Below are 20,895 nucleotides of genomic sequence, written 5' to 3' on the forward strand. Positions count from 1 at the left end.
AAAACTATATGCAAAAGTGTTAGCTACTAGATTACTCCCTCTGTTCCCGCACTGGATAGGATTGGAAAAGACAGGCTTTATCCTCAGTCGAGAAGCCAGGGATAATTCTTTATGATCTCTGTCTATAATCTTTTATGTTGGGAATAGTTCCCAGCCCACCCTCTTACTTTCAACTGATGCCGAATAGGCGTTTGATAGGGTGGATTTGATGTTGAAGTTGAAACCCTTGTGTATAGGACCATCGAATTACATCTTTATACGTGCAACCAATCGCACGAATAAGGGTTAATGGTATATTAAGTGACGCATTTACTCTTAAAAATGGTACACGACAGGGTTGCCTACTCTCGCCCGTTTTATTTTCTAGCTATTTAGAACCCTTCCTTTCAACTGTAATGCCCTGTACACACGGTCGGATTTTCCTATGGAAAATGTTTGATGGGAGCTTTTTGTCGGAAATTCCGACCGTGTGTAGGCTCCATCGGACATTTTCCATTGGAGTTTCCGACAGACAAAATTTGAGCTCTGGATCTCAAATTTTCCGTCAACAAAATCCGTTGTCGGAAATTCCGATCGTGTGTACACAATTCCGACGCACAAAGTTCCACGCATGCTCGGAATCCAGCAGAAGAGCCGCTCTGGCTAATGAACTTCATTTTTCTCGGCTCATCGTACGTGTTGTACGTCACCGCGTTCTTGGCGATCGGAATTTCCGACAAGATTTGTGTGACCGTGTATGCAAGACAAGTTTGAGCCAACATCCGTCGGAAAAAAAACATGGATTTTGTTGTCAGAATGTGCGATCCTGTGTACAGGGCATTAGAGTGAACCCTAACATATATAAGTGAAGGGAAAGGAACACAAGTTAGCGGCTTATGCAGACTGTTTTATGTTATGTCCAATGACCAAGGATTACATTGCCAAACTTATTAGGGTTAATGCGGGAATTTCAAAATATATTTAATTTTAAGATTAATATGACTAAATCTATAATATTAAATATATCAATACATAGACAGAAAGCAGAAAATTTAAAAACATTATTCCCTTTTACTTGGCAATCATATATTTAATTTTAAGATTAATATGACAAAATCTGAAATATTAAATATATCAATACATAGACAGGAAGCAGAAATTTTTAAAACTTTATTCCCTTTTACTTGGCAATCATCTGCTTAAAAATATCTAGGTATCTATCTTACATCTAGTCTTACTAGCTTTTTTCAATATAACTATCTTAATTTGCTTTAAAAAAATGAAAAATGGTCTTTCCTTTTGCCATTCTTGGCTAGGTAAGATTAATATTATAAAAACGAATGTCCTTCCCCGAGTTTTACATGTCTTCCAAATGTTACCTTTTGGTGTCCCTATAGGATCTTTCTTGACATTACAGTCTATTATAACACACTATGTTTAGAAGGGAAGGTGTACTAGAACAGTGTTTCTCAACTCCAGTCTTCAAGGCGCACCAACAGGTCATGTTTTCAGTATTTCCCTCAGATGAAATGGCTGTGGTAATTACTAAGGCAGTGAAAACTGATCAAATCACCTGTGCAAAATAGTGGAAATCCTGAAAACATGACCTGTTGGTGCGCCTTGAGGACTGGAGTTGAGAAACACTGTACTAGAATATCTCAAGATATTTTATATCGTCCTAAAAACTGGGGGGGGGGGGGGTAGCTTTATCAAATTTTAAATCATATTATAAAGCAATAGCACTAACTCGAATGGCAGATAGATGAGGGCTTTGAAAGGTGGTTCCCAGAGCCAACACTGCAATTATATCAAGTACGAAAAGATTCAAAAATAAAATCATTAAAGTCCTTATGTGGAGTAGGTCAGCCAACATTTATGGACCAGTGTAGATATGTACAGCTGTCTCAAGTTATACGGAGTCTCCCGCTACCCATCCGTTCATTAAAAGAACTGAACCCTATTGAAATAATGCAAAATAAAGACCCACCACAACATTGTATTTCTCTTTTCTTTTTCATACATCATGGGACACAGAGTTGGGTTAATATTCATTACCTGCTGGGTTATACTTCATCTCCAGGTGAATGCACACTGGTAGACCAAAGGTCTTTAGACAGGAAGTGATCCCCTATATAACCCCTCCCATACCGGAAGTACTTCAGTTTTCTACCAGTGTCTGCAAGGTGGATGGCACGGTTGTTTGAGCTCTCTGAGTCCCACAAACAGTTCTTAAATGAACCAAGGGATTGACCGATCGGATCCATTTGACACAGGCTTTATATGCTTAGATAAATGGTACCTGAGCCTCGCAAAGAAGACTCAAGATCCTGCAAGGTTTTGCCTGTAATGCTATAGAAATGAAGGATAGGGTGTATTGGCGCTACCTAAAAAAATCTTATATTAATCAATATGTTTAAAAACTGGGATAGCCAATAAATTCGCACCACCTACTTGAAATTATAAATCTAAGGAGTGTGCAGTATGTACAAACTCCCTTATTCACAATATGGGTAATGCCACCAGACAAGTATTTTACCAATGCTGATATGTTCAATAAATTATGATAAAACCAAGTGTCGCACCACTTATTGGATCCTACTGTATCTGGGAATGAGACCAGAGACTAGATTCCATATAGTGCATTTACTAGGAACCATATAGCAATACAGTGATATAGATATAAGTATTACTATCCTAATCTGATATGTTACGTTTAATTCAGCATAAATTGCAATTGCATAGGCCAAAAACTACTCAATCACATAGGAGACAGCAGCGATTAGATTTGCAACAGATATTATGACAGTCCCATATATTGATGTTAGGTGACTCATGCAGATTCCCACAGGTGACTTTGGTGCTGCAATAATTTGTCAGGTGACTCTCGTGCTCCCCCTTTGGTTGCCTACTCACCAGCTCCCAGACCCCCAACAGGGGTATAACGCTTATGATGTGGTGCGCTGGGTTGCTTCCATCTAGTAGATTCTTATGTTGTAGCCAGCTCCCCAAACCCCCCAGTGGGGTATTTCGTCTGTAGTGGGAAATAGATCCCCTTGCTGCCAGATATTGTAGTAGATATATCCTGTGCTTTTAAATCCTTGGCGATATTGCTTCCACTCATATATTCAGAAAAAAAGGGAGAGTTTCCATAGCATAATACCGTATGGCCACTTTATTTAAAATTATAACTAGACCAGCCACGCTGATCTTATAAAGAAAATGTTTTAAAATTGACAAAAACTATACTGAGAAATAAAAATTATAAAGTCTCAATCAAACAAAAATTAAAAAAATTAAAAAATAAAGAAAAATAAAACTGCCAAATCCAGATACTGATTATAAATTTCTGTCCAGATGGAATAGGACAGCAATGATTGCCCAACAAAGTGCAAACTTAATTAAAAGCTAAAGTTGCACTTTAATCACTTATTAGGGTATACAATCCTCACACCCAAGTAAACGTACTCACACACCCAGCATTAGGGGGGTTAATGTGTAAAATGACACTTAGTAATTAGTATGCAGGAGTGTCTTATGCCAATATATAGTCTATGGATTTAAGGTCCCCTATATGTGATATACTTTATTCTATATATGGTATAGAACCTCACAACCCTGCTAGGTGTCACGCGTTCACCTTTAAAGATTCATTTTTAGGGGAATATAATGCACGAGATATAATATTAATTTAATATGTATATAAATAAAATATAATTTTTGGTTTCTAAGTCACATGTAAATAAGAGGGTAGGGTGTTATTGTGTATATATGTAGATATATATATATATATATATAAACATATATATTATTCACTTATGGAACGTTAGGTTCCCTGACATAGAATCGGGTTTTGGTTAATTTACTTTCACAATTACACATCCAATACAGACAAATTAGAGCACGTATATATAATAAACAGGGGCTGGCAATATGGTAGATGTTGGGAATATACCTGGATTTTGGGACTTATGTTCTAGTTGGTTGCTAAAATATTTTATAAATTATTCTATATATGTTATCGTCTAAAAACATCTCTCCAAAGATATTGTATATTGGATTAATACACTTGTAATTTTATTTCCAACCAGCAGGGGGGTTCCGTTTAACATGTATGAAATAAGAGATTTGTATCTGTGTTAATGGAGAGCGATTTCATGAAATTCCATAATTAATGATATGTAATTTAATATTCAATCTTCAATATGTAATTGATTAGATGAGTCTCCTATATTTCCAAACTGAATTAATAAGAAATATGCTGAAAACAAGCCCCAGAATTCTGAGGGGCAGGCTTAAGATGAAACCGCTCTCCTCCTATAAAACTCAGCTGAGTGAAGAGTGTGATACCGTTGCTGAGGACGTCATGTGACGAAGCGCGCACAACGGCATCACGCTCTGTCAGTCTACTCTAAGGCAAGGAGAGAGGAGGACGCTGCTTAGCAGCTGGTAACCTTATACCTTGTGCTCCATATGCTTGTTTGGAGGGACTCTCAACGGCATCACGCTCTGTCAGTCTACTCTAAGGCAAGGAGAGAGGAGGACGCTGCTTAGCAGCTGGTAACCTTATACCTTGTGCTCCATATGCTTGTTTGGAGGGACTCTTTGCTTTTAATTAAGTTTGCACTTTGTTGGGCAATCATTGCTGTCCTATTCCATCTGGACAGAAATTTATAATCAGTATCTGGATTTGGCAGTTTTATTTTTCTTTATTTTTTAATTTTTTTTTAATTTTTGTTTGATTGAGACTTTATAATTTTTATTTCTCAGTATAGTTTTTGTCAATTTTAAAACATTTTCTTTATAAGATCAGCGTGGCTGGTCTAGTTATAATTTTAAATAAAGTGGCCATACGGTATTATGCTATGGAAACTCTCCCTTTTTTTCTGAATATATGAGTGGAAGCAATATCGCCAAGGATTTAAAAGCACAGGATATATCTACTACAATATCTGGCAGCAAGGGGATCTATTTCCCACTACAGACGAAATACCCCACTGGGGGGTTTGGGGAGCTGGCTACAACATAAGAATCTACTAGATGGAAGCAACCCAGCGCACCACATCATAAGCGTTATACCCCTGTTGGGGGTCTGGGAGCTGGTGAGTAGGCAACCAAAGGGGGAGCACGAGAGTCACCTGACAAATTATTGCAGCACCAAAGTCACCTGTGGGAATCTGCATGAGTCACCTAACATCAATATATGGGACTGTCATAATATCTGTTGCAAATCTAATCGCTGCTGTCTCCTATGTGATTGAGTAGTTTTTGGCCTATGCAATTGCAATTTATGCTGAATTAAACGTAACATATCAGATTAGGATAGTAATACTTATATCTATATCACTGTATTGCTATATGGTTCCTAGTAAATGCACTATATGGAATCTAGTCTCTGGTCTCATTCCCAGATACAGTAGGATCCAATAAGTGGTGCGACACTTGGTTTTATCATAATTTATTGAACATATGAGCATTGGTAAAATACTTGTCTGGTGGCATTACCCATATTGTGAATAAGGGAGTTTGTACATACTGCACACCCCTTAGATTTATAATTTCAAGTAGGTGGTGCGAATTTATTGGCTATCCCAGTTTTTAAACATATTGATTAATATAAGATTTTTTTAGGTAGCGCCAATACACCCTATCCTTCATTTCTATACTTTTACATAGTACCCCAACAGGTACCTTGTGCAAGGGAGGCGGCAACCTTATCTTCTGGCCCTATACACGCATCCTAAAGCGCAGTTTTTGTTCTATTTACATTTGCCTGTAATGCGGCCAGCGGGCGCTGGACCCTGCGAAGTAGAATCCTGGAAACTACAGCGCTAAGGCATTCCTGCAGGGTGCTGTACAGGTCCAAGAGAGTGGACACTAAACATGAAAAGGGTACCGAGTCCTTGAAGGTCCTCAAGTGACAGGAAGCCACCATGAAGGGTGAAGATTGGGCTCTTAGTTTCTAAGCTGCCCTGCGCCTGGACGGGTAAGTGAAACCCCTGCATTATTATTGTAGGGTTTCCCAGTGCATCAGTGCATTGTAACAGTCAAGCTAGCTGGAGGCTGGACACCTGCGTGCGGTGACCATACGGAGGGGGGGTTTGGGATAGCTGTGGGTGTTTGCAAAGTGTACCTTTTTTGCTTGTGTCTGGCTGTTTTTTACCTGTGGGATGGCACACGGTGCGCCATTTCGCCTTGGTTCACCAGGGCGAACGTGTGTTTGTTCTGTTGGGTGGCCAAGGCGCACTGCGGCTTCACCGCAGTGCGCCGTAGCCTTTATCTGGGCGCTCAATAATTTGCTTCATACGCAAATACGGCCACGCCCGTTCGCCGGGACCGTGCGTGCGCACGCGCAGAACTTTTTGGCGCACAGCCAGCTTATTTAAGCTGTGTATGCCAAGCATGCGGTGCTTCTAGAAGGCAGCTGTGGGACACAGAGCAGGCACTGAACCAGGCACTTGCAGCGGTTCATTTCTCCTTACCTGGGTCACATGAGTCACCAGGTGCTGGTTTTCCCTTTTATATCCCATGGATGAAAAGTTTGTTAAGAAGTGGAGCATGCCAGCCGTAGATCCAGCAGTCTCTACTTTAAACAAGAATTTGGCTTGTCCGGTAGATAACGCACAGGGCTTGAAAGACCCTGTTGACAAGAAATTGGAGTCATTATTAAAGGCTTCCTTTTCTTTGGCCAGTTCAGCTGTTCAGCCAGCTGTTTCAGCAATTGGTATCTGCCAGTTCGTAAAGGATCAGATGAGACGGCCGGACAGGCCTAGCCAGGAGGATGGTCTGCCTGAAAATAAGGAAGATACTGCTCGAGCGCTGTGCTTTGTTTTTGACGCCTTTAAAGGTTTCAATACAGCAGGTTTCTCATTTGGCTCTCTTGTCTGTACATATGCGCAGACTTTTGTGGCTTAAGAACTGGTCAGCCGAGCTTCCTCGTAAGAAATTATTGGCAGGTTTCCCCTTTCATGGGGAACATTTTTTTTGGTGATCATTTGGTCAAATTTATCTAAAAGATTTCTAGAGGGAAAAGTTCTCTACTTCCTGTGAAGAAAAGCACCAGGTGTCCCTCGTTTAAAACCTCAGGGACTGCTTCCTCAAATGTCTCAGCGCCAAGGCAGTTCTGCTGCCAACAGGGCGCTAGGGCCAGGGGCAAGCCGCAAGGCCAGGGCCAGAAAAAGCCCTGGGTCCAAAATTCTTCTAAACCCAGCACCAAGCCCTCCTTTTGAGGGGACGCCCCCACTTTATTGGGTGGGGGGAAGGCTGCTGCACTTTGCTGATATTTGGTGAACAATAGTTCAGGATGAGTGGGTCACCTCAACTATATCCCCTGTTACAAGCTGGACTTGCGAGGGGTTCCCCCTCAGAAGTTTTTAAGATCCAGCGTTCCCTCGGATCCTCCAAAAAGAGACTTATAGAGGTTCCTGTACCCGAAAGGGGCGCAGGGTTTTACTGGAACCTATTTACGGTTCAAAAACCAAATGTGGACACAAGGCCTATTTTGGACCTAAGATCCCTGAACCAGTATGTACTGATCCAGTCCTTTCGGATGGAGTCTATCCGCTCCACAGTGCGGTATTTTGAAAGCTTAGGCTGGATCATAAATTCCCGAAAAAGTCAACCTTAAGACAAGCTCAAAGTCTAAAGTATTTAGGTCTGATCCTAGATGCATGGTCCAAGCAAGAGTATTCTTGCCACCTGCAAAGATCTGTGCCCTGAAGGATCAGGTGCGTCAGTTAGGGGCACCAGACAACCCTCCATTTGTCTCTGTATGAGTCTTCTAGAGAGGATGGTATCCTCCTTTGAGGCAGTGCCCTATGCCCAGTTCCATTCCAGGCCTCTACAACAAGACATCTTGTTAGCTTGGAACAGGAGAGGACAAGCCCTGGATTAACCAATGTTCTTATCTCATTGGGCATGCTTAGGCCTAAACTGTGGTTGCAGGATAAGAACCTGCGATTGTCTCAGCTGCCAACAAATCTGCCCGGTGGAATGGTCCCTACACCCAGGAGTATTCCAGGAAATTTGCTAACGTTGGGGATGACCAGAGGTCGACCTACTGGCAATCCAGCTTCAGCAACAAGCTACAGCAGTTTGTGTCCCGAACATGAGATCCTCTGGCAATCAGTGCAGATGCTCTGGTAGTTGCAGGGAGCCAGTACTCCCTGGTTTATCCTTTCCCTCCGATCCCTCTCCTTCAACATTTGTTGGGCAGGATTCGGAGAGAGAGAGTTCCAGTCATTCTGGTGGCACCAGCCTGGCCCAGAAGGCCCTGGTTCCCGAGGATTGTGAGACTAACAATAGACGGGCCATGGACGCTTCCACGACGCCCCGATCTACTGTCTCAAGGCCCTATATTCCACCCCAATTTACAGTCTCTAAATTTGATGGCATGGCTATTTGAAGCCAGGGTGTCAATGGACCGTGGCATCTCGGGACCAGTGGTGTCTACCCTAGTGAATGCTAGAAAAGCTGTGATTAGGAAGATCTAGCATAAGGTCTGGAAGACTTATATTGCTTGGTGTGAAGCCAAATGGCATCCTCGTAAATATGTGATTGGGAGAATTCTCTCTTTTCTACAGTCAGCTGTGGAAATCAAATTGGCTTTGAGTACAATCGAAGGTCAAGTTTTGGCCCTATCAGTATTCTTCCAAAGGCCTTTAGCCTCCCATTCACTGATCCAAACCTTTATGCAGGGGGCAACTTGCTTGCTTCCCCCCCATTAGGTCACCTGTGTGTCCTTGGGACTTGAATTTGGTGCTGTCTCTGTGTTACAGAAACAACCATTTGAACCTATCAAGGAAATTCCATTAGACTTGCTGTCACGCAAGCTAGCCTTCCTGATGGCCATCACCTTGGCTGGAAGGGTGTTGGAGTTGGCGGCTCTTTCGTGCAGGGAACCATACTTGATCTTTCACCATGACAGGGTGGTGTTACGACTGGTTCCATCCTTTTTGCCAAAAGTGGTGTCGGCCTTTCATTTAAATCAGAACATTATTTTGCCACCTTTTTTCTCTCAGCCTCGTTCAACAGAAAAGACGACTGCATTCTTTGGACATTGTCTGGGCAGTCAAGGTTTATTTGTCTAGATCTGCGGAGATCCGAGGATCAGACTCCTTTTTTGTTTTACCAAAGGGACCCAAGAAGGGGCAGGCAGCTTCCAAAGCTTCCATTGCCAATTGGGTCCGTCAATTGGTCATTCAGGTCTGAAACGTAAAGCTCCTCCCTTTAGGGTTAGAGCTCATTCTACCAGGGGTATAAGAACCTCCTGGGCTTTTTTACCATCGGGTATCTGTGGCTCAGATTTGTAAGGCTGCTACCTGGTCTTCAGTGCATACGTTCACAAAATTTTATCAAGTGGATGTTCGAGCAGCCGAGGATTCGGCTTTCGGCCGCAGTGTACTGCGGGCTGCCGTATAAGGTCTGATGGCTATTGTTTGGCAGGGTGTCTCCCTCCCCTCAAGGCTATTGCTCTGGGACATCCCAGCAGGTAATGAATATTAGCCTAACTCTGTGTCCCATGATGTATGAAAAATAAAATAGGATTTTTCCTCACACTTACTTGTAAAATCCTTTTCTTGTACAAAGAGTTTTATTGAAAATATATATCGACAGAATAGTACAAACAGTGATGGATACATCTAGAATTAACAGATATAAACCTGCCGGTATCCGGCAGGTAATACTGACATTCAAAGATTTAAGCCAGGTCTCAGGCCGCTCAAGGCCGAGGCCAGGCGACATACTAAGAAGAGTCTTCATCTCGTGTTTACTAGCCTAGCGGTAAACTCTGTAAAGTCCTTTTCTTTGAGTACATCATGGGACACAGAGGTCCCTTCCCTCTTTTTGAGGATTCGGTGCTTGCTACAAAACTGAAGTACTTCCTGCATGGGAGGGGTTATATAGGGGATCACTTCCTGTCTAAAGACCTTTGGTCTACCAGTGTCCATTCACCTGGAGATGAAGTATAACCCAGCAGGTAATGAATATTAGCCTAATTCTGTGTCCCATGATGTACTCAAAGAAAAGGATTTTACAGATAAGTATGACGAAAAAATCAAATTTTTTAAATAGAGCTCTGTCTTTGCAAAACCCTTGGTACCCAGATTATATAGGCCATTGGGAAAAAGATTTACAAATTATACTTGCAGATAAACAAAAAGATAAAATCATACAATTTTCTCACATACCCGTTACTTCAAGTAGAATGACGGAGGTAAATTTTTAAACTTCTTACTCAGTGGCATTATACATCAGTTAAATTACATGCAGTGTTCAGTTCAACTTTGCTCCTGTGCTGGAGGGAATGTGGAGACCGTTCCCCACATGGGTATATATGGTAGTTTTGCCCTAAGATCCGCTCATTTTGGGAGGAAGTGGCGAAGGTGATCTCTTTGATATTAGGGCAAACAATTAGACCTGAGCCACTGACTTTTTTTTGTTTAATTGCAAAAATGACATAATAGATCAATATAGGATGTCCATGATGCCATACTTGTTAACTGCCTGTAAATCCTTGATCCCACTATGCTGGGGAAAATGCGTAACGCCTACTATCTCACAGTGCACAGTGGTTACGAAGGGTTCATGAACTTCGTTTAATGGAAGAAATAACTTGTAGAAATAAAGGGATAACCAGGAAATATCTTGAGACGTGGACAAAATGGTTTGAATTTAAGAAGGAGTTATATTATATTATGAAATAATGTCAGACTTCTAAAGTAAAATAGTAAGTCACAATGTGATCTACTGATTAATACTAATTAATTGTTAATGTTTTTGCCCCCCCCCGACAGCTTTATTGTGATGTATTTGTCGTAGGTTCTTCCTTATTTTCCCCTTTTTGTTTTGTTTTTCTGTCTTTTCCTAAGCTGTTTTTTCCTCGAGAAAAAGAAGCAGAGAGTAAGGAAAAAAGGTAGAAATAAAAACAGGCACGGATTCAGAAAGTATGGCAAGGAGACCCTTAATATAATATTTTAAAGGACATGGCATAACCTAAAATGATAACCTTTAAGGGCAGACACCATGTGTTTACGATTACCTGTTTTAGTCTTCAGATCAATCAGTTCAGATGCCTATGTGTAGCCTTTGAATCCTAGACTCAGGCTGTATATAAACTTTTACATTTGCCCAAGTCACTATTTAAAAGTAAACCTGTACCGCATTTTAAACCTTCACAAGATGCTCACTGTTACCTTTTGTTAGAGAGTCCTCCCCTGTATTCCTTTCTGATTTGCACTGCTGTGTAGTAATTTTGCAGTGTAAGGCCTCTTTCACACGAGGGATCCGTATGTCCGTTTTTCATCCTTCCGTTTTCGGATGAAAAACGGACATACATGTATCCCTATGGAGCGTCGGATGTCAGCGGTGACATGTCCGCTGACATCCAACCCGCTCCGATCCGCTCCGATCCGAAAAGTGTAATGGAGGAAAACCCTACTTTTCCATCCGTTATCGGATCGGGTGGCGACGGACACTACCGTCCGTCATCACCCGATCCCCCATAGGGGAGAGCGGCGCTCTGACAGGTCCGTCGCTGCACAGTGTGCAGCGATGGACCTGTCATCTTCCTGCTGAGCGGGGATCGGCGGTGCGATCCCCGCTGAGCAAGCGGGCGTTCACGGGGCGGATCAGTGATGATCCGCCCCATGTGAAAGAGCCCTATGACTATTGATTCCACCCTCCTAAACAGCATGGATAGATTCATTTTCCCTTGCTAACTGCTCAAATGATGACTGCATCTGATTGGATGCACCTGCTATTTGGCTGACAACTTTCCGCCTGGCGGACAATTGTGCAGGACGGTGCCAACTGGATACATAAGAGTAACCGCAAAAAAAAGACCAAGTGACCCATTGAGTCTGCCCACTTTTGTGGTCCAACGATTTTGCCTATGATGAGACTGACTTAGTTGGCAGTGAGGGTGATAGCTGAACTCTAAGCTTGTGCAAGTTCTGAGGTAATCATTTGATTGCCAAAGTATGGCAGTTCACTGCTGCCATGTGGCACTCCCAAACTGATCACTGGGAGTGTCAAGTTTGGTAGCGTGAAAGGATAAATGCGCTAAGCCATAGGTATCAGCCAGATTATAATTTAACAGTGGTTTTAACCTTTCCCCTTACCCTATCCAATATGGAACACTTTAGGCTTTAGATAGACTTTAACTGCTCATCTTAAAGTGGAACTATACTTGCCTTTAGTCCATATGGCATCTTGGAGCTACCTGCTGGCCACCAAAAGATGTCAGCTTCTGGGTCTCAATCGCTGGCCACTTTTATTGACTCAGCCGAGATGACGTCACTCTCCGCGTATTGCCAAATTTGTACAATGAGCTGTCTGTGCGCAACTCACTGTACAGGGGCAGACAGGCAGGTAAGTAACTTTAATGCAGAAGAGACCAATAATGTCTGGTGGGGGGGGGGGATGAGAAACCCCACCTGCTGTCATAGGGGAAGGGGCGAGGGGGGTGAGAGGGGCAGGTACTGGAGCATGTTACACCCTAAATACGGGTGCAACATGTTCCAAAGGTTTACTTTTCCTTAATGAAAACACTGTGAAATGCATCTTTTGTCCTTAGAAATTAAACATGATGCTGTTCTGCCACATACCTTTTTAATACAAAATGCAGATGTTCCCCAAGTAAAACTGTTTGGTATTGTGTCAATTTTAGCAAGTCAAGGAAAATGTTGTTCATTGTATTTTCTGTAACATCACAGAACACTGGGCAGTTCATATTCGTGACTACTTGGCTTATGCTGGCACCTTCAGGCGAATGAACACTCCCCAAAAAAACACAGGCGTTCTCAGTTTATTCATAGCCTCTTCTAACTCAGCTTAGCCTCTTCTTTTAGCAAAGGTGATGGATGAGCCTAAAGATATCTCTCTGAAGATCTTTTTTCGTGGACTTAGTCCCTTACTTCTACAAAAAAGGTGTCCACTGCCCCCACCTATAACTGCCCATTGCAGTCCCTTACTTCTAGCCTATTCTGAATGCCCCTTCTGGGGTAGAGAAGGATTTCATCTGGATCAATCGCTATGGCCAGCAAGCAAGAAGGACTGTATCTGGACGCTACATGCATGAGCATGTAAAGCCTGTAATGCTGCCCGTTGGTGAGTCAAGTCCCTAAAGGCCTTGTAGTATGGAGTAGTTGGTGCCTCTGTATATGGTGGAGCAGGTGGCAGTCTTTCCCTGCAATGTTTACTTATGCATTGAGGCTAGTTATGCTGCTTCTTGCAAGCAAGGCACAGTAACACATGCATTCACAAACTGATACAGCAACAACAGCTCGGCAATTCAGCTACTTTGTCACAGCCCCTGAACAGCGCAGAAACCTATAGCACATCCATGCCAAGGGCACAGCAAGTATCTGGGACACTTTTTTTTTCATTGTGGGTGACTGCCACATAGGTCATCTGGCTTGTGCTAACACTTCTTTCAGCTGGGTGGCCACTCCCTATTGGGTATCCAACGCCTACTACCCTCAGCAAGCCTGTGCATGAACCTGTAGTTATCACTGCTTGAATCTTCGCCGAAAAATCACTGGTTTTGGGTCCTGGCGGACGAAAATAATTCTCAGGTCCTTTCTAGTGCGTCCTCACTTGCGGGAAGTAATATGTGCTGATTGCTTATTTCCACATCCAAAGCATTTTCATCAACAGTACTCCATGGAGGAAGATGTCTACAAAAATGTGTTCTTGGCTGTTGACCTCGCCTTTTCCTACTTTTAATAAGACCCCCCCCGACGATCACAGTGGATGAGGTCCTGGTCTTTAAAGACACCACGAATAAGAGGTTAGAGGCCCTCTTTAAGGTGTCCTCCTCTCTGGTAGGAATAGCTCTGCAGCCTGTGGTAGCTGCTGTGGGAATTTGCCAAGCCGCCTAGTGTGGGCAAAGAATATGCTTTGTTTCAGTGTATCGGAAACAGGGAATCCTGCCATCTAGTGGCTTCTGAAAGATTTCCAAGAGCGCCACACTTCTTGTTGGTTCATTGGAAGACTCCATAAAACCGCTTTCCTCAATGGGCACCATGTCTATTTGTCACGGTCCCTACCGTGCCATGCATATGGCCAGGCGTGGTCACGCTCCAAGTGGCTCAAGGAGGTATTGAACCCATTACTTTCTGTTTACTGCTTCTGTTCCTTTGCCTCTGAGCCACACCTCAGTTCACCATTCAGTCTGATTTCCAGCTATGCTTTGTTCTGCATGCAGCACTGAGTGCTATACTCTGGATCTTGCTTTGCAATTAGTATCTGTCACTCCTGGTTCAGCTGAGGCAGTTTATCTAATCAGCTGGGTATGCCTCACTGCCTCACTCTGAGGGCTTGTTCAGTTCATTGTCTCTTGTATTGCCAAAGGTTCCTGCGTTCTTGTTTTCAAGTTGCAGTGTTCCAAGACTGACCCCGGCTTCTGACCCTGGCTCTGTTCATCGTTTACTCTGACTTCTGGAATCCCTGACTACAGCTTCACCTCGACAATCCTTTGGTTAATTCCTGTCAAGCCCCGTGCACAGATTCACAGCCCAGGTAGCTTTTTACCTTGTTGGCGTGGGCTGTGTGTATTTGCAAGGGTGAGCACACATCTCTGCACTATGGACTCCAACCAAGGTAAGCCCTTACACTATCCACGTGAGAAGGATCCTGTGGCTCAAAAGTTGGTCAGCGGGACTTTTTTGCAATAAGCAAATCTAGAGGCCTTTTGGGGGGGAACACTTGTTCCGGACCATTCTTGAATGCCTTCTTCCAAAAGGTGACTGTGGGGAAAAACATGCTAGAAAGAGGTAACAGGTCAAAAAACAGTACTGCCTTCAGAATCTAAGAAGAGTTTCTTTTGTATGCAGCAAACCTTTGCAGCCACCTTGGCTCATGAAGTAATCTGGATTTGCAGCATGGTGTTGAGAGGTAGCAAGCCAAGATCTTCACTGCCTTCCCTCTTAATGCGCCCAAGGGTATTTTCAAAACCACAACAAAAAGCTCTTTTTTTTTTTCTTTCTTGCAGCTTTGGAAAGGGTGATGTCCCGGGGGTTATGACATCCGTATAAGAGGGAGAAAGGTTTCTAAAGATAGAAACATTCAGGACGGAATCCACCCAGTCAGTGATTGCTTGACTTCATCAAGGGATTTACTAGCATAAGTAGATATCAAGGCTGCCTAACTGCACCTCTCAATTTTTCAGCTTCACCCACGATTTCTGCAATTTTCAGTAGAGGATCATCACTATCAGTTTGTGGCATTACCCTTTGGCCTGTCCATGAACCCTATAATGTTTACAAGGTGCTAGCTCTGTTTCTGGGGTTGTTGAGGACCTGGGGCATCCCCATTGTGGGGTACCTGGAGAACCTACTTCTCAGGGAGCTCAGAATGACATCAAATGTCCAACAGATAGTACAGGTTCTGGAAAGGTTTGCTTAGGAGCTGAACCTCCTAGAGTACTCGGGCTTAATCCTCAACACGCCACAGACAAATTTACTGCCTCTTTGATCTCAGGTGGAGTTTCTAAAGTCATTGCAAAGTCCCTTAAGACAACTGGGGAAAATGGTAGCTGCCTTTTTATTTGGTCCCATATACCTAGTTCCTTTCCAGAGCTCTTCAAATCAATATCCTGTTGGTGTGGAACAGATGTTAGGAGTCATTGGACCTGCAAAAGCATTGCAAAGGCCAGGATGGCTCTGCAATGGTGGATATCCATACAGAACCTAGATATCAGAAAATTCTTCCTTCGGATGAATTGTTAGGTCTTTACGACGGATGCTAGCCTGTTGGGGTGTGGAGATGTTCTGGAGAACCTCTCAGTTTAGGAAATGTGGTCATCTGAGGAATAGAAGTTACTGGTCAACATCCTGGATTTTGGGCAGTTCAACTTGTTATCCTACACTGGTCTGCTAACCCTCGCCGTCTTCCCATCAGGGTGCAGTCGGGCAATGCCATATGAACCATCAAGGAGGGACAAAAAGTTACGCTGCTCAGGAAGAAGCAGACCTGACCTTGTCTTGGGTAGAATTTGTTCTATGCTCTATGTTCTAACCATCTCTCAGCTTTGGGATTATGAACAATATTCTTCCTTTCCATAGCCCATTCCAGCATTCAGTGCTCCTTTCCATAGCCCACCCCAGCCTTTTAGTGCTTTTGTTCAAGTGTGTAAGGCTGCTACCTGGTCTTCTCTTCACATCCTTACTAGGTTCTACCAGGTAGATGTTCACGCCTCTGCAAACACAAGCTTTGGATGAAGTCTTGCAGGTGGCATGGTAGTCCAGGTTTTGGTCTATTTTTGTTTTTGGGTTTTGGGCTTGTTGGCCTTGTTGCTGTGTTGCCCAGTCCTCATGATCAGTGTTTGGGGACCTCCTAAGTAGTCATAAATACGATCTTCCCTGTGATGCACTATTAAGAAATTAGGATTTTTAGTTTACCTGTAAAATCCTTTTCTGGGAGTACATGACAACTCAAAGGGATCCCTTCCATCTTTGCTTTGTTTCTCATTACTTGCTACAAAACTGAGGCTTAGCTGAGTGGGAGGGTTATGCTTGGGTGGGTATTTCCTGCCTTTTTTTTTTTTGGCCACCGTGACCATTCACTTGATGGCAGCATAACCCATGTAGCCATGAGTATGAACTGCCCTGTGTTCAGTGATGTACTTCAAAATAAGGAAAGCACAACTGATGTGAGCAGTGAGCATTACTTTTGTACTTTAAAATTACTTTATTTTTTCTTAGTTAACCAAGGATCAGCGACTTGTATATTCTGGTAAACTCCTCCTTGATCACCTGCAATTGAAAGATGTTCTCAGGAAAGTAAGTATATTATCAGGATAAGATTATTGCACAATTTAATTTGCTGTCATGGGATTAACCCCCTGTGTATGGCAGACGGGGAAAATTGTGTTGGCAAAAGTGGTTGAAAAAGTTTAATTTTTTTTTTTTTGGATACTTCAGTGGAAGCGATTAAAAATATTTCAATGCTCATGATTATTGTGCCCTAGGCAATTAATAGGGTGATTACATAATATGTTTCTTATCCATGGTAGTCTAGGGGGATGTGAAAGCAATTTTACTTACCTGATCCTCTGCTCTGGCAGTGGACTGTCCCTCAGCTTCCTCACATCTAATGCAGGACTATGGTTGATGACATCAGAAGACCCTAGACCGTCGGAGCACAGGGGGAAGAAGCTGCAGGGACCGAACTAGCAGTGTGGAGGAGACAACGGTTGTGGAGGATTGGTAAGTAAATAAATTAGCAGTTAACCCTTGCAGTGCAGGTGCTGCCCCACTGCAAGGGAGGACTTTTTATTTTTCTGAAATTGCTTTAATGTAGCAATTTTCTCACAGGGGTTTTATGCACGCTCTGGCACCATCCACAACAGAATCCAATTTTAATCCCAACAGGCCTCCACTTTTAAGTGTGTCTGAGACCCCTTTTATTGCCTCTGATTCACATTCAGAACTTTAACAGCCTTCTTCTGAAGAGTATGTATTTCAGCAGGTTCTCACTCAGTTTTGCAGTCTTTTGGTTGACGAAGTGCCTTCTACCCTGCAATTGAAAGATAAGCCTATTGTTCCAGGCAGAGGTTCTTTTTGGAACCATTGTTACAAAGACTCAATATATTTTGACTGCCAATATATTTTGTAAAACCTTTTTCTGAGGACTGGCAACAGCCTATTGAATCATAGCTTCCTCCTGACAATCTAAAGGAGTTTTTTTTACCTTTTTTGAAAGAGAATTTACTTGTAAGTGGTCTAAACGTAGAAGCTCTAGTCCGGTGTTTCACAACTCCAGTCCTCAAAGTGCCCCAACAAGTCATGTTTTCAAGACTTTACTCAGGTAAAACAGCTGGGGTAATTACTAAGGCAGTGAAACTGATCAAATCACCTGTGCAAAATAATGGTAAGACAGAAAACATGACCTGTTGGGGCACCTTGAGGACTGAAGTTGAGAAACACTGCTCTAGTCATCCACCTTAACAAACATACCACCAAATAGGTTGATGATCTCTTTACCTTTTAGGGATTTCACTGATTAGCAGTTGATTCCCTATTCAATGTCCGTTTGAGTTACCTGGTGTAACTGTAACTGTGGGGAAGATTTACTAAAACAGGACAACACTCAGAATCTGGTGCATTTGGTAGCCATGGTAGCAATCAGCTTCTAACTGCAGCTTGTTCAGTTAAGCGTTACAATAAAACCTGGAAGCTGATTGGTTTCTATCGAGAGCTGCACCAGATTTGGCACGCTCCAGTTTTAGAAAATCTCCCCCTGTGTGTTCTTTAATGGCAGTGGCTCAGATCTGAGAACGCATGTCAGTTGTGAGGAAAAGGGACAGACATTGGAAAGGGGAAAAAGAGATTAGCAGAGAGGTTCTCTGAAATCGGGGGAGAATACTTCCCAGAGAATGCCCCCAACAAAAAAATATGGTCATTAGGCCAATTGATGCATAGAAAGTCGGTCCTTTTGGATCCTTGGACTCTCTGTACACTATCCAAACAAGCCATTTTTGATGACATTGTTTTTGAACAAATGCCTGGAGCACTGCAGTACAGCTGTAACTGTCTCTCTTGCAAACATCTAAGCTGCTGTCTTGCATGGGTGTAATGTCTGTTCAAATGCATTGGGAACTTTAGGACTTGTACTCTGAGGATGTGCTAAAGGAGCATTTGAGTTACTGATCCTTTAAGGGTGGGTGTCTCTCTGGCTCTGCCCTTGACACTGTTCTCTCTGATGTCCCTAGTGCCTTTGATGTGTGCCTGCCTCATTGCAGGGGATCTTGGGATGGGACAGAGAAACCCTAATTTTCCTCGACTGCTACAGTAAAACCTCATAGATGTTTTCAGTCTACCACCCACTCAAACTGCAGATGTCGAGGCTAGAAGTCCTCTGTCTAATTTTCTCAACCCTCCACATAAAATGTAACTCTCCACTTTTGGAGGTTGTTCGCTTGTTCTGTTGATTTCCTTACTGGTTATCTCCTATCAGTTTGGATGCTTAAGCTTCTCCTTCTAGCCCCATTCTAAAGCTAGCCATGGGCGTTAAATTACACAATTCCCCCATCCTTGCTAAACGGCACAAGTGAAGGAATCTTCCCTGATGACTGTTGTATTAAAAAAATTGCAGCAGCTGTCTGAATACCCAAACAGCGTCTGCCTTTGGATGCAGCCACTGTTTGTTTGGCCAACAATTTTCCACCAAGCTCCTTTTGATTTTTTAGTCCGTTTAGTGAGTTGGGTAGTGCCAACCACATTTAGAATATTGGTTGATAGAGCAGGAATCGGCTCAAATGTGAGCATGTATGGCCCAGATTCCCTGCAGCTTGAGATTTCTGATTCCTACCTTGGTGAGTGTTATCCTGTTCGATCACATACTCTGTAATGGGGTCCTTTTCCATTAAGCTGACTTGCACTTTTTGTGGCCCTTGACACTCTTGAAGCCCTACCACCCTCTGGAGGGATTTGGTATCTTGCTAGATGGACAGAAATATATTTTTGTGATTCATTGTTGTGAGAGCCTGACTCTTCAGTGTATTCTGGTAGTTTTTATAGTCTACCTATGGCATTGTCTAGTATTTAACTCTAAAGTACCCTTTATTCTAGCTTCCCGAAGGTGGAATGCCAAGGAGACCTTCACTGAAAAGATTTAAATATCCTAGATTCTCACAGAGAAGAGTAGAGGGCTGTGACATGCAAGGAGGAAGAGGGTAGTCAATTTCAGTAGCAAGTTCAAAGGCATATTGCAAGTGAAAAAAAATATAATTTATGAAAAAGAAAAACGCTGCAAGTAAACCAGGCTATGAGTGTTTTTTTTTTTTCCTTCATTCAGCCAGTGTGGGCTCTGCAAAAAGAAGGAACAGGTTCCTTCATCCACACAAGAGGTGGCTGGAGGGATCCCCCCCCTTGGACATTGTATTGCAAAAAGAAGGAACGGGTTCCTTCATCCACACAAGAGGTGGCTGGAGGGATCCCCCCCCACCGGACATTGTATTGCAAAAAGAAGGAACGGGTTCCTTCCTCCACACAAGAGATGGCTGGAGGGGACCCCCCACCGGACATTGTATTCTGACAGCGACTGCAGCCACTGATCAACAAAGTTTTTTTTTTCAATTTGTCCGTCAAGTCAATAGAAAGAATGTTCCTTTTATTGGTGGTTGGTGGGAGAAGGACCCCTTTTTATAGTGGTGTTCATTGGAAAAAGTACAGACACACTGGTCGGCAGAGGGAAGAATGTGCCCTATGTTGGTGCTCAGTGAGAAGAATGCACCTTGCATTGGTGGTTAGTGGATAAAATGTTCCTTTCATTGGTGATCGGTGGCAAGAAGGGGCCTATTACACTGGTAGCCAGTGGGAAGAATACCTTTACACTGGTGGTCACTGGGAAGAATGCCTCCCAACCATTGGTCTCATTGATTACTTATCTGAGAGTCAGAAATTGCTAACTGCTCAAGGAACCCTTGGAACCCCCTGGTTTAACCCTAGTTGATAAAGGAAGCTGTAATATAACAGACCCTGTCTGACACAGCGTCTTGTTGCCCCCAAAGGCAGCCCTTGCCGCCCCTCTAAAAAGATTTACGGTAGATTGATTTTCAGAGGGCGGTTAACAGGTGGCTGTGTCGTGATGCCATATGTCGCCTCATCTTTGCCTTTTTTAAACTTATACTTAAACTAATACCCACAGCTCCATACCACAACTGTGTGCACTATGCGCGGTTACAGTGTGGCCCTGTTCACTTGACATGGGGTATTCTTTTTGCAGCAAAGTTAAGCATTGTGGCCGCGGCATATGTACAACCTCATCTGGCCTCCGTAGTAGTGTAAGGTCAGAGAGCAGTAAAACCATGGCTCAACTGCCTATTTTTACTGCATCTCAGAAGCAAGTGTGAATGAGGCCTTAAGCAAGGTACACAGGGGTCGAAAATCAGCCAAAGACAGTTGGTTTGGCAGT

At 43.1% G+C, this 20,895-nt stretch overlaps 1 protein-coding gene across 4 annotated transcripts in view; it reads left to right on the plus strand.

Annotated features, from left to right (window-relative positions):
* The window catches only part of HERPUD2 (HERPUD family member 2), a 102,278-nt gene that overhangs the window by 19,268 nt on the left and 62,115 nt on the right, over positions 1–20,895 (plus strand). For 3 of the 4 annotated variants that reach the window (XM_073630523.1, XM_073630522.1, XM_073630521.1), the window contains one exon: positions 16,683–16,760. The exons of the other annotated variant lie outside the window; for it this stretch is intronic. In XM_073630523.1, the coding sequence (XP_073486624.1) occupies positions 16,683–16,760 (78 nt within the window). The remainder of the gene's footprint in view (positions 1–16,682; positions 16,761–20,895) is intronic. 4 annotated transcript variants of the gene reach the window in all.

The sequence above is a fragment of the Aquarana catesbeiana genome, linkage group LG05 (genome assembly GCF_042186555.1).
Source record: "Aquarana catesbeiana isolate 2022-GZ linkage group LG05, ASM4218655v1, whole genome shotgun sequence".
Lineage (NCBI taxonomy): Eukaryota > Metazoa > Chordata > Amphibia > Anura > Ranidae > Aquarana > Aquarana catesbeiana.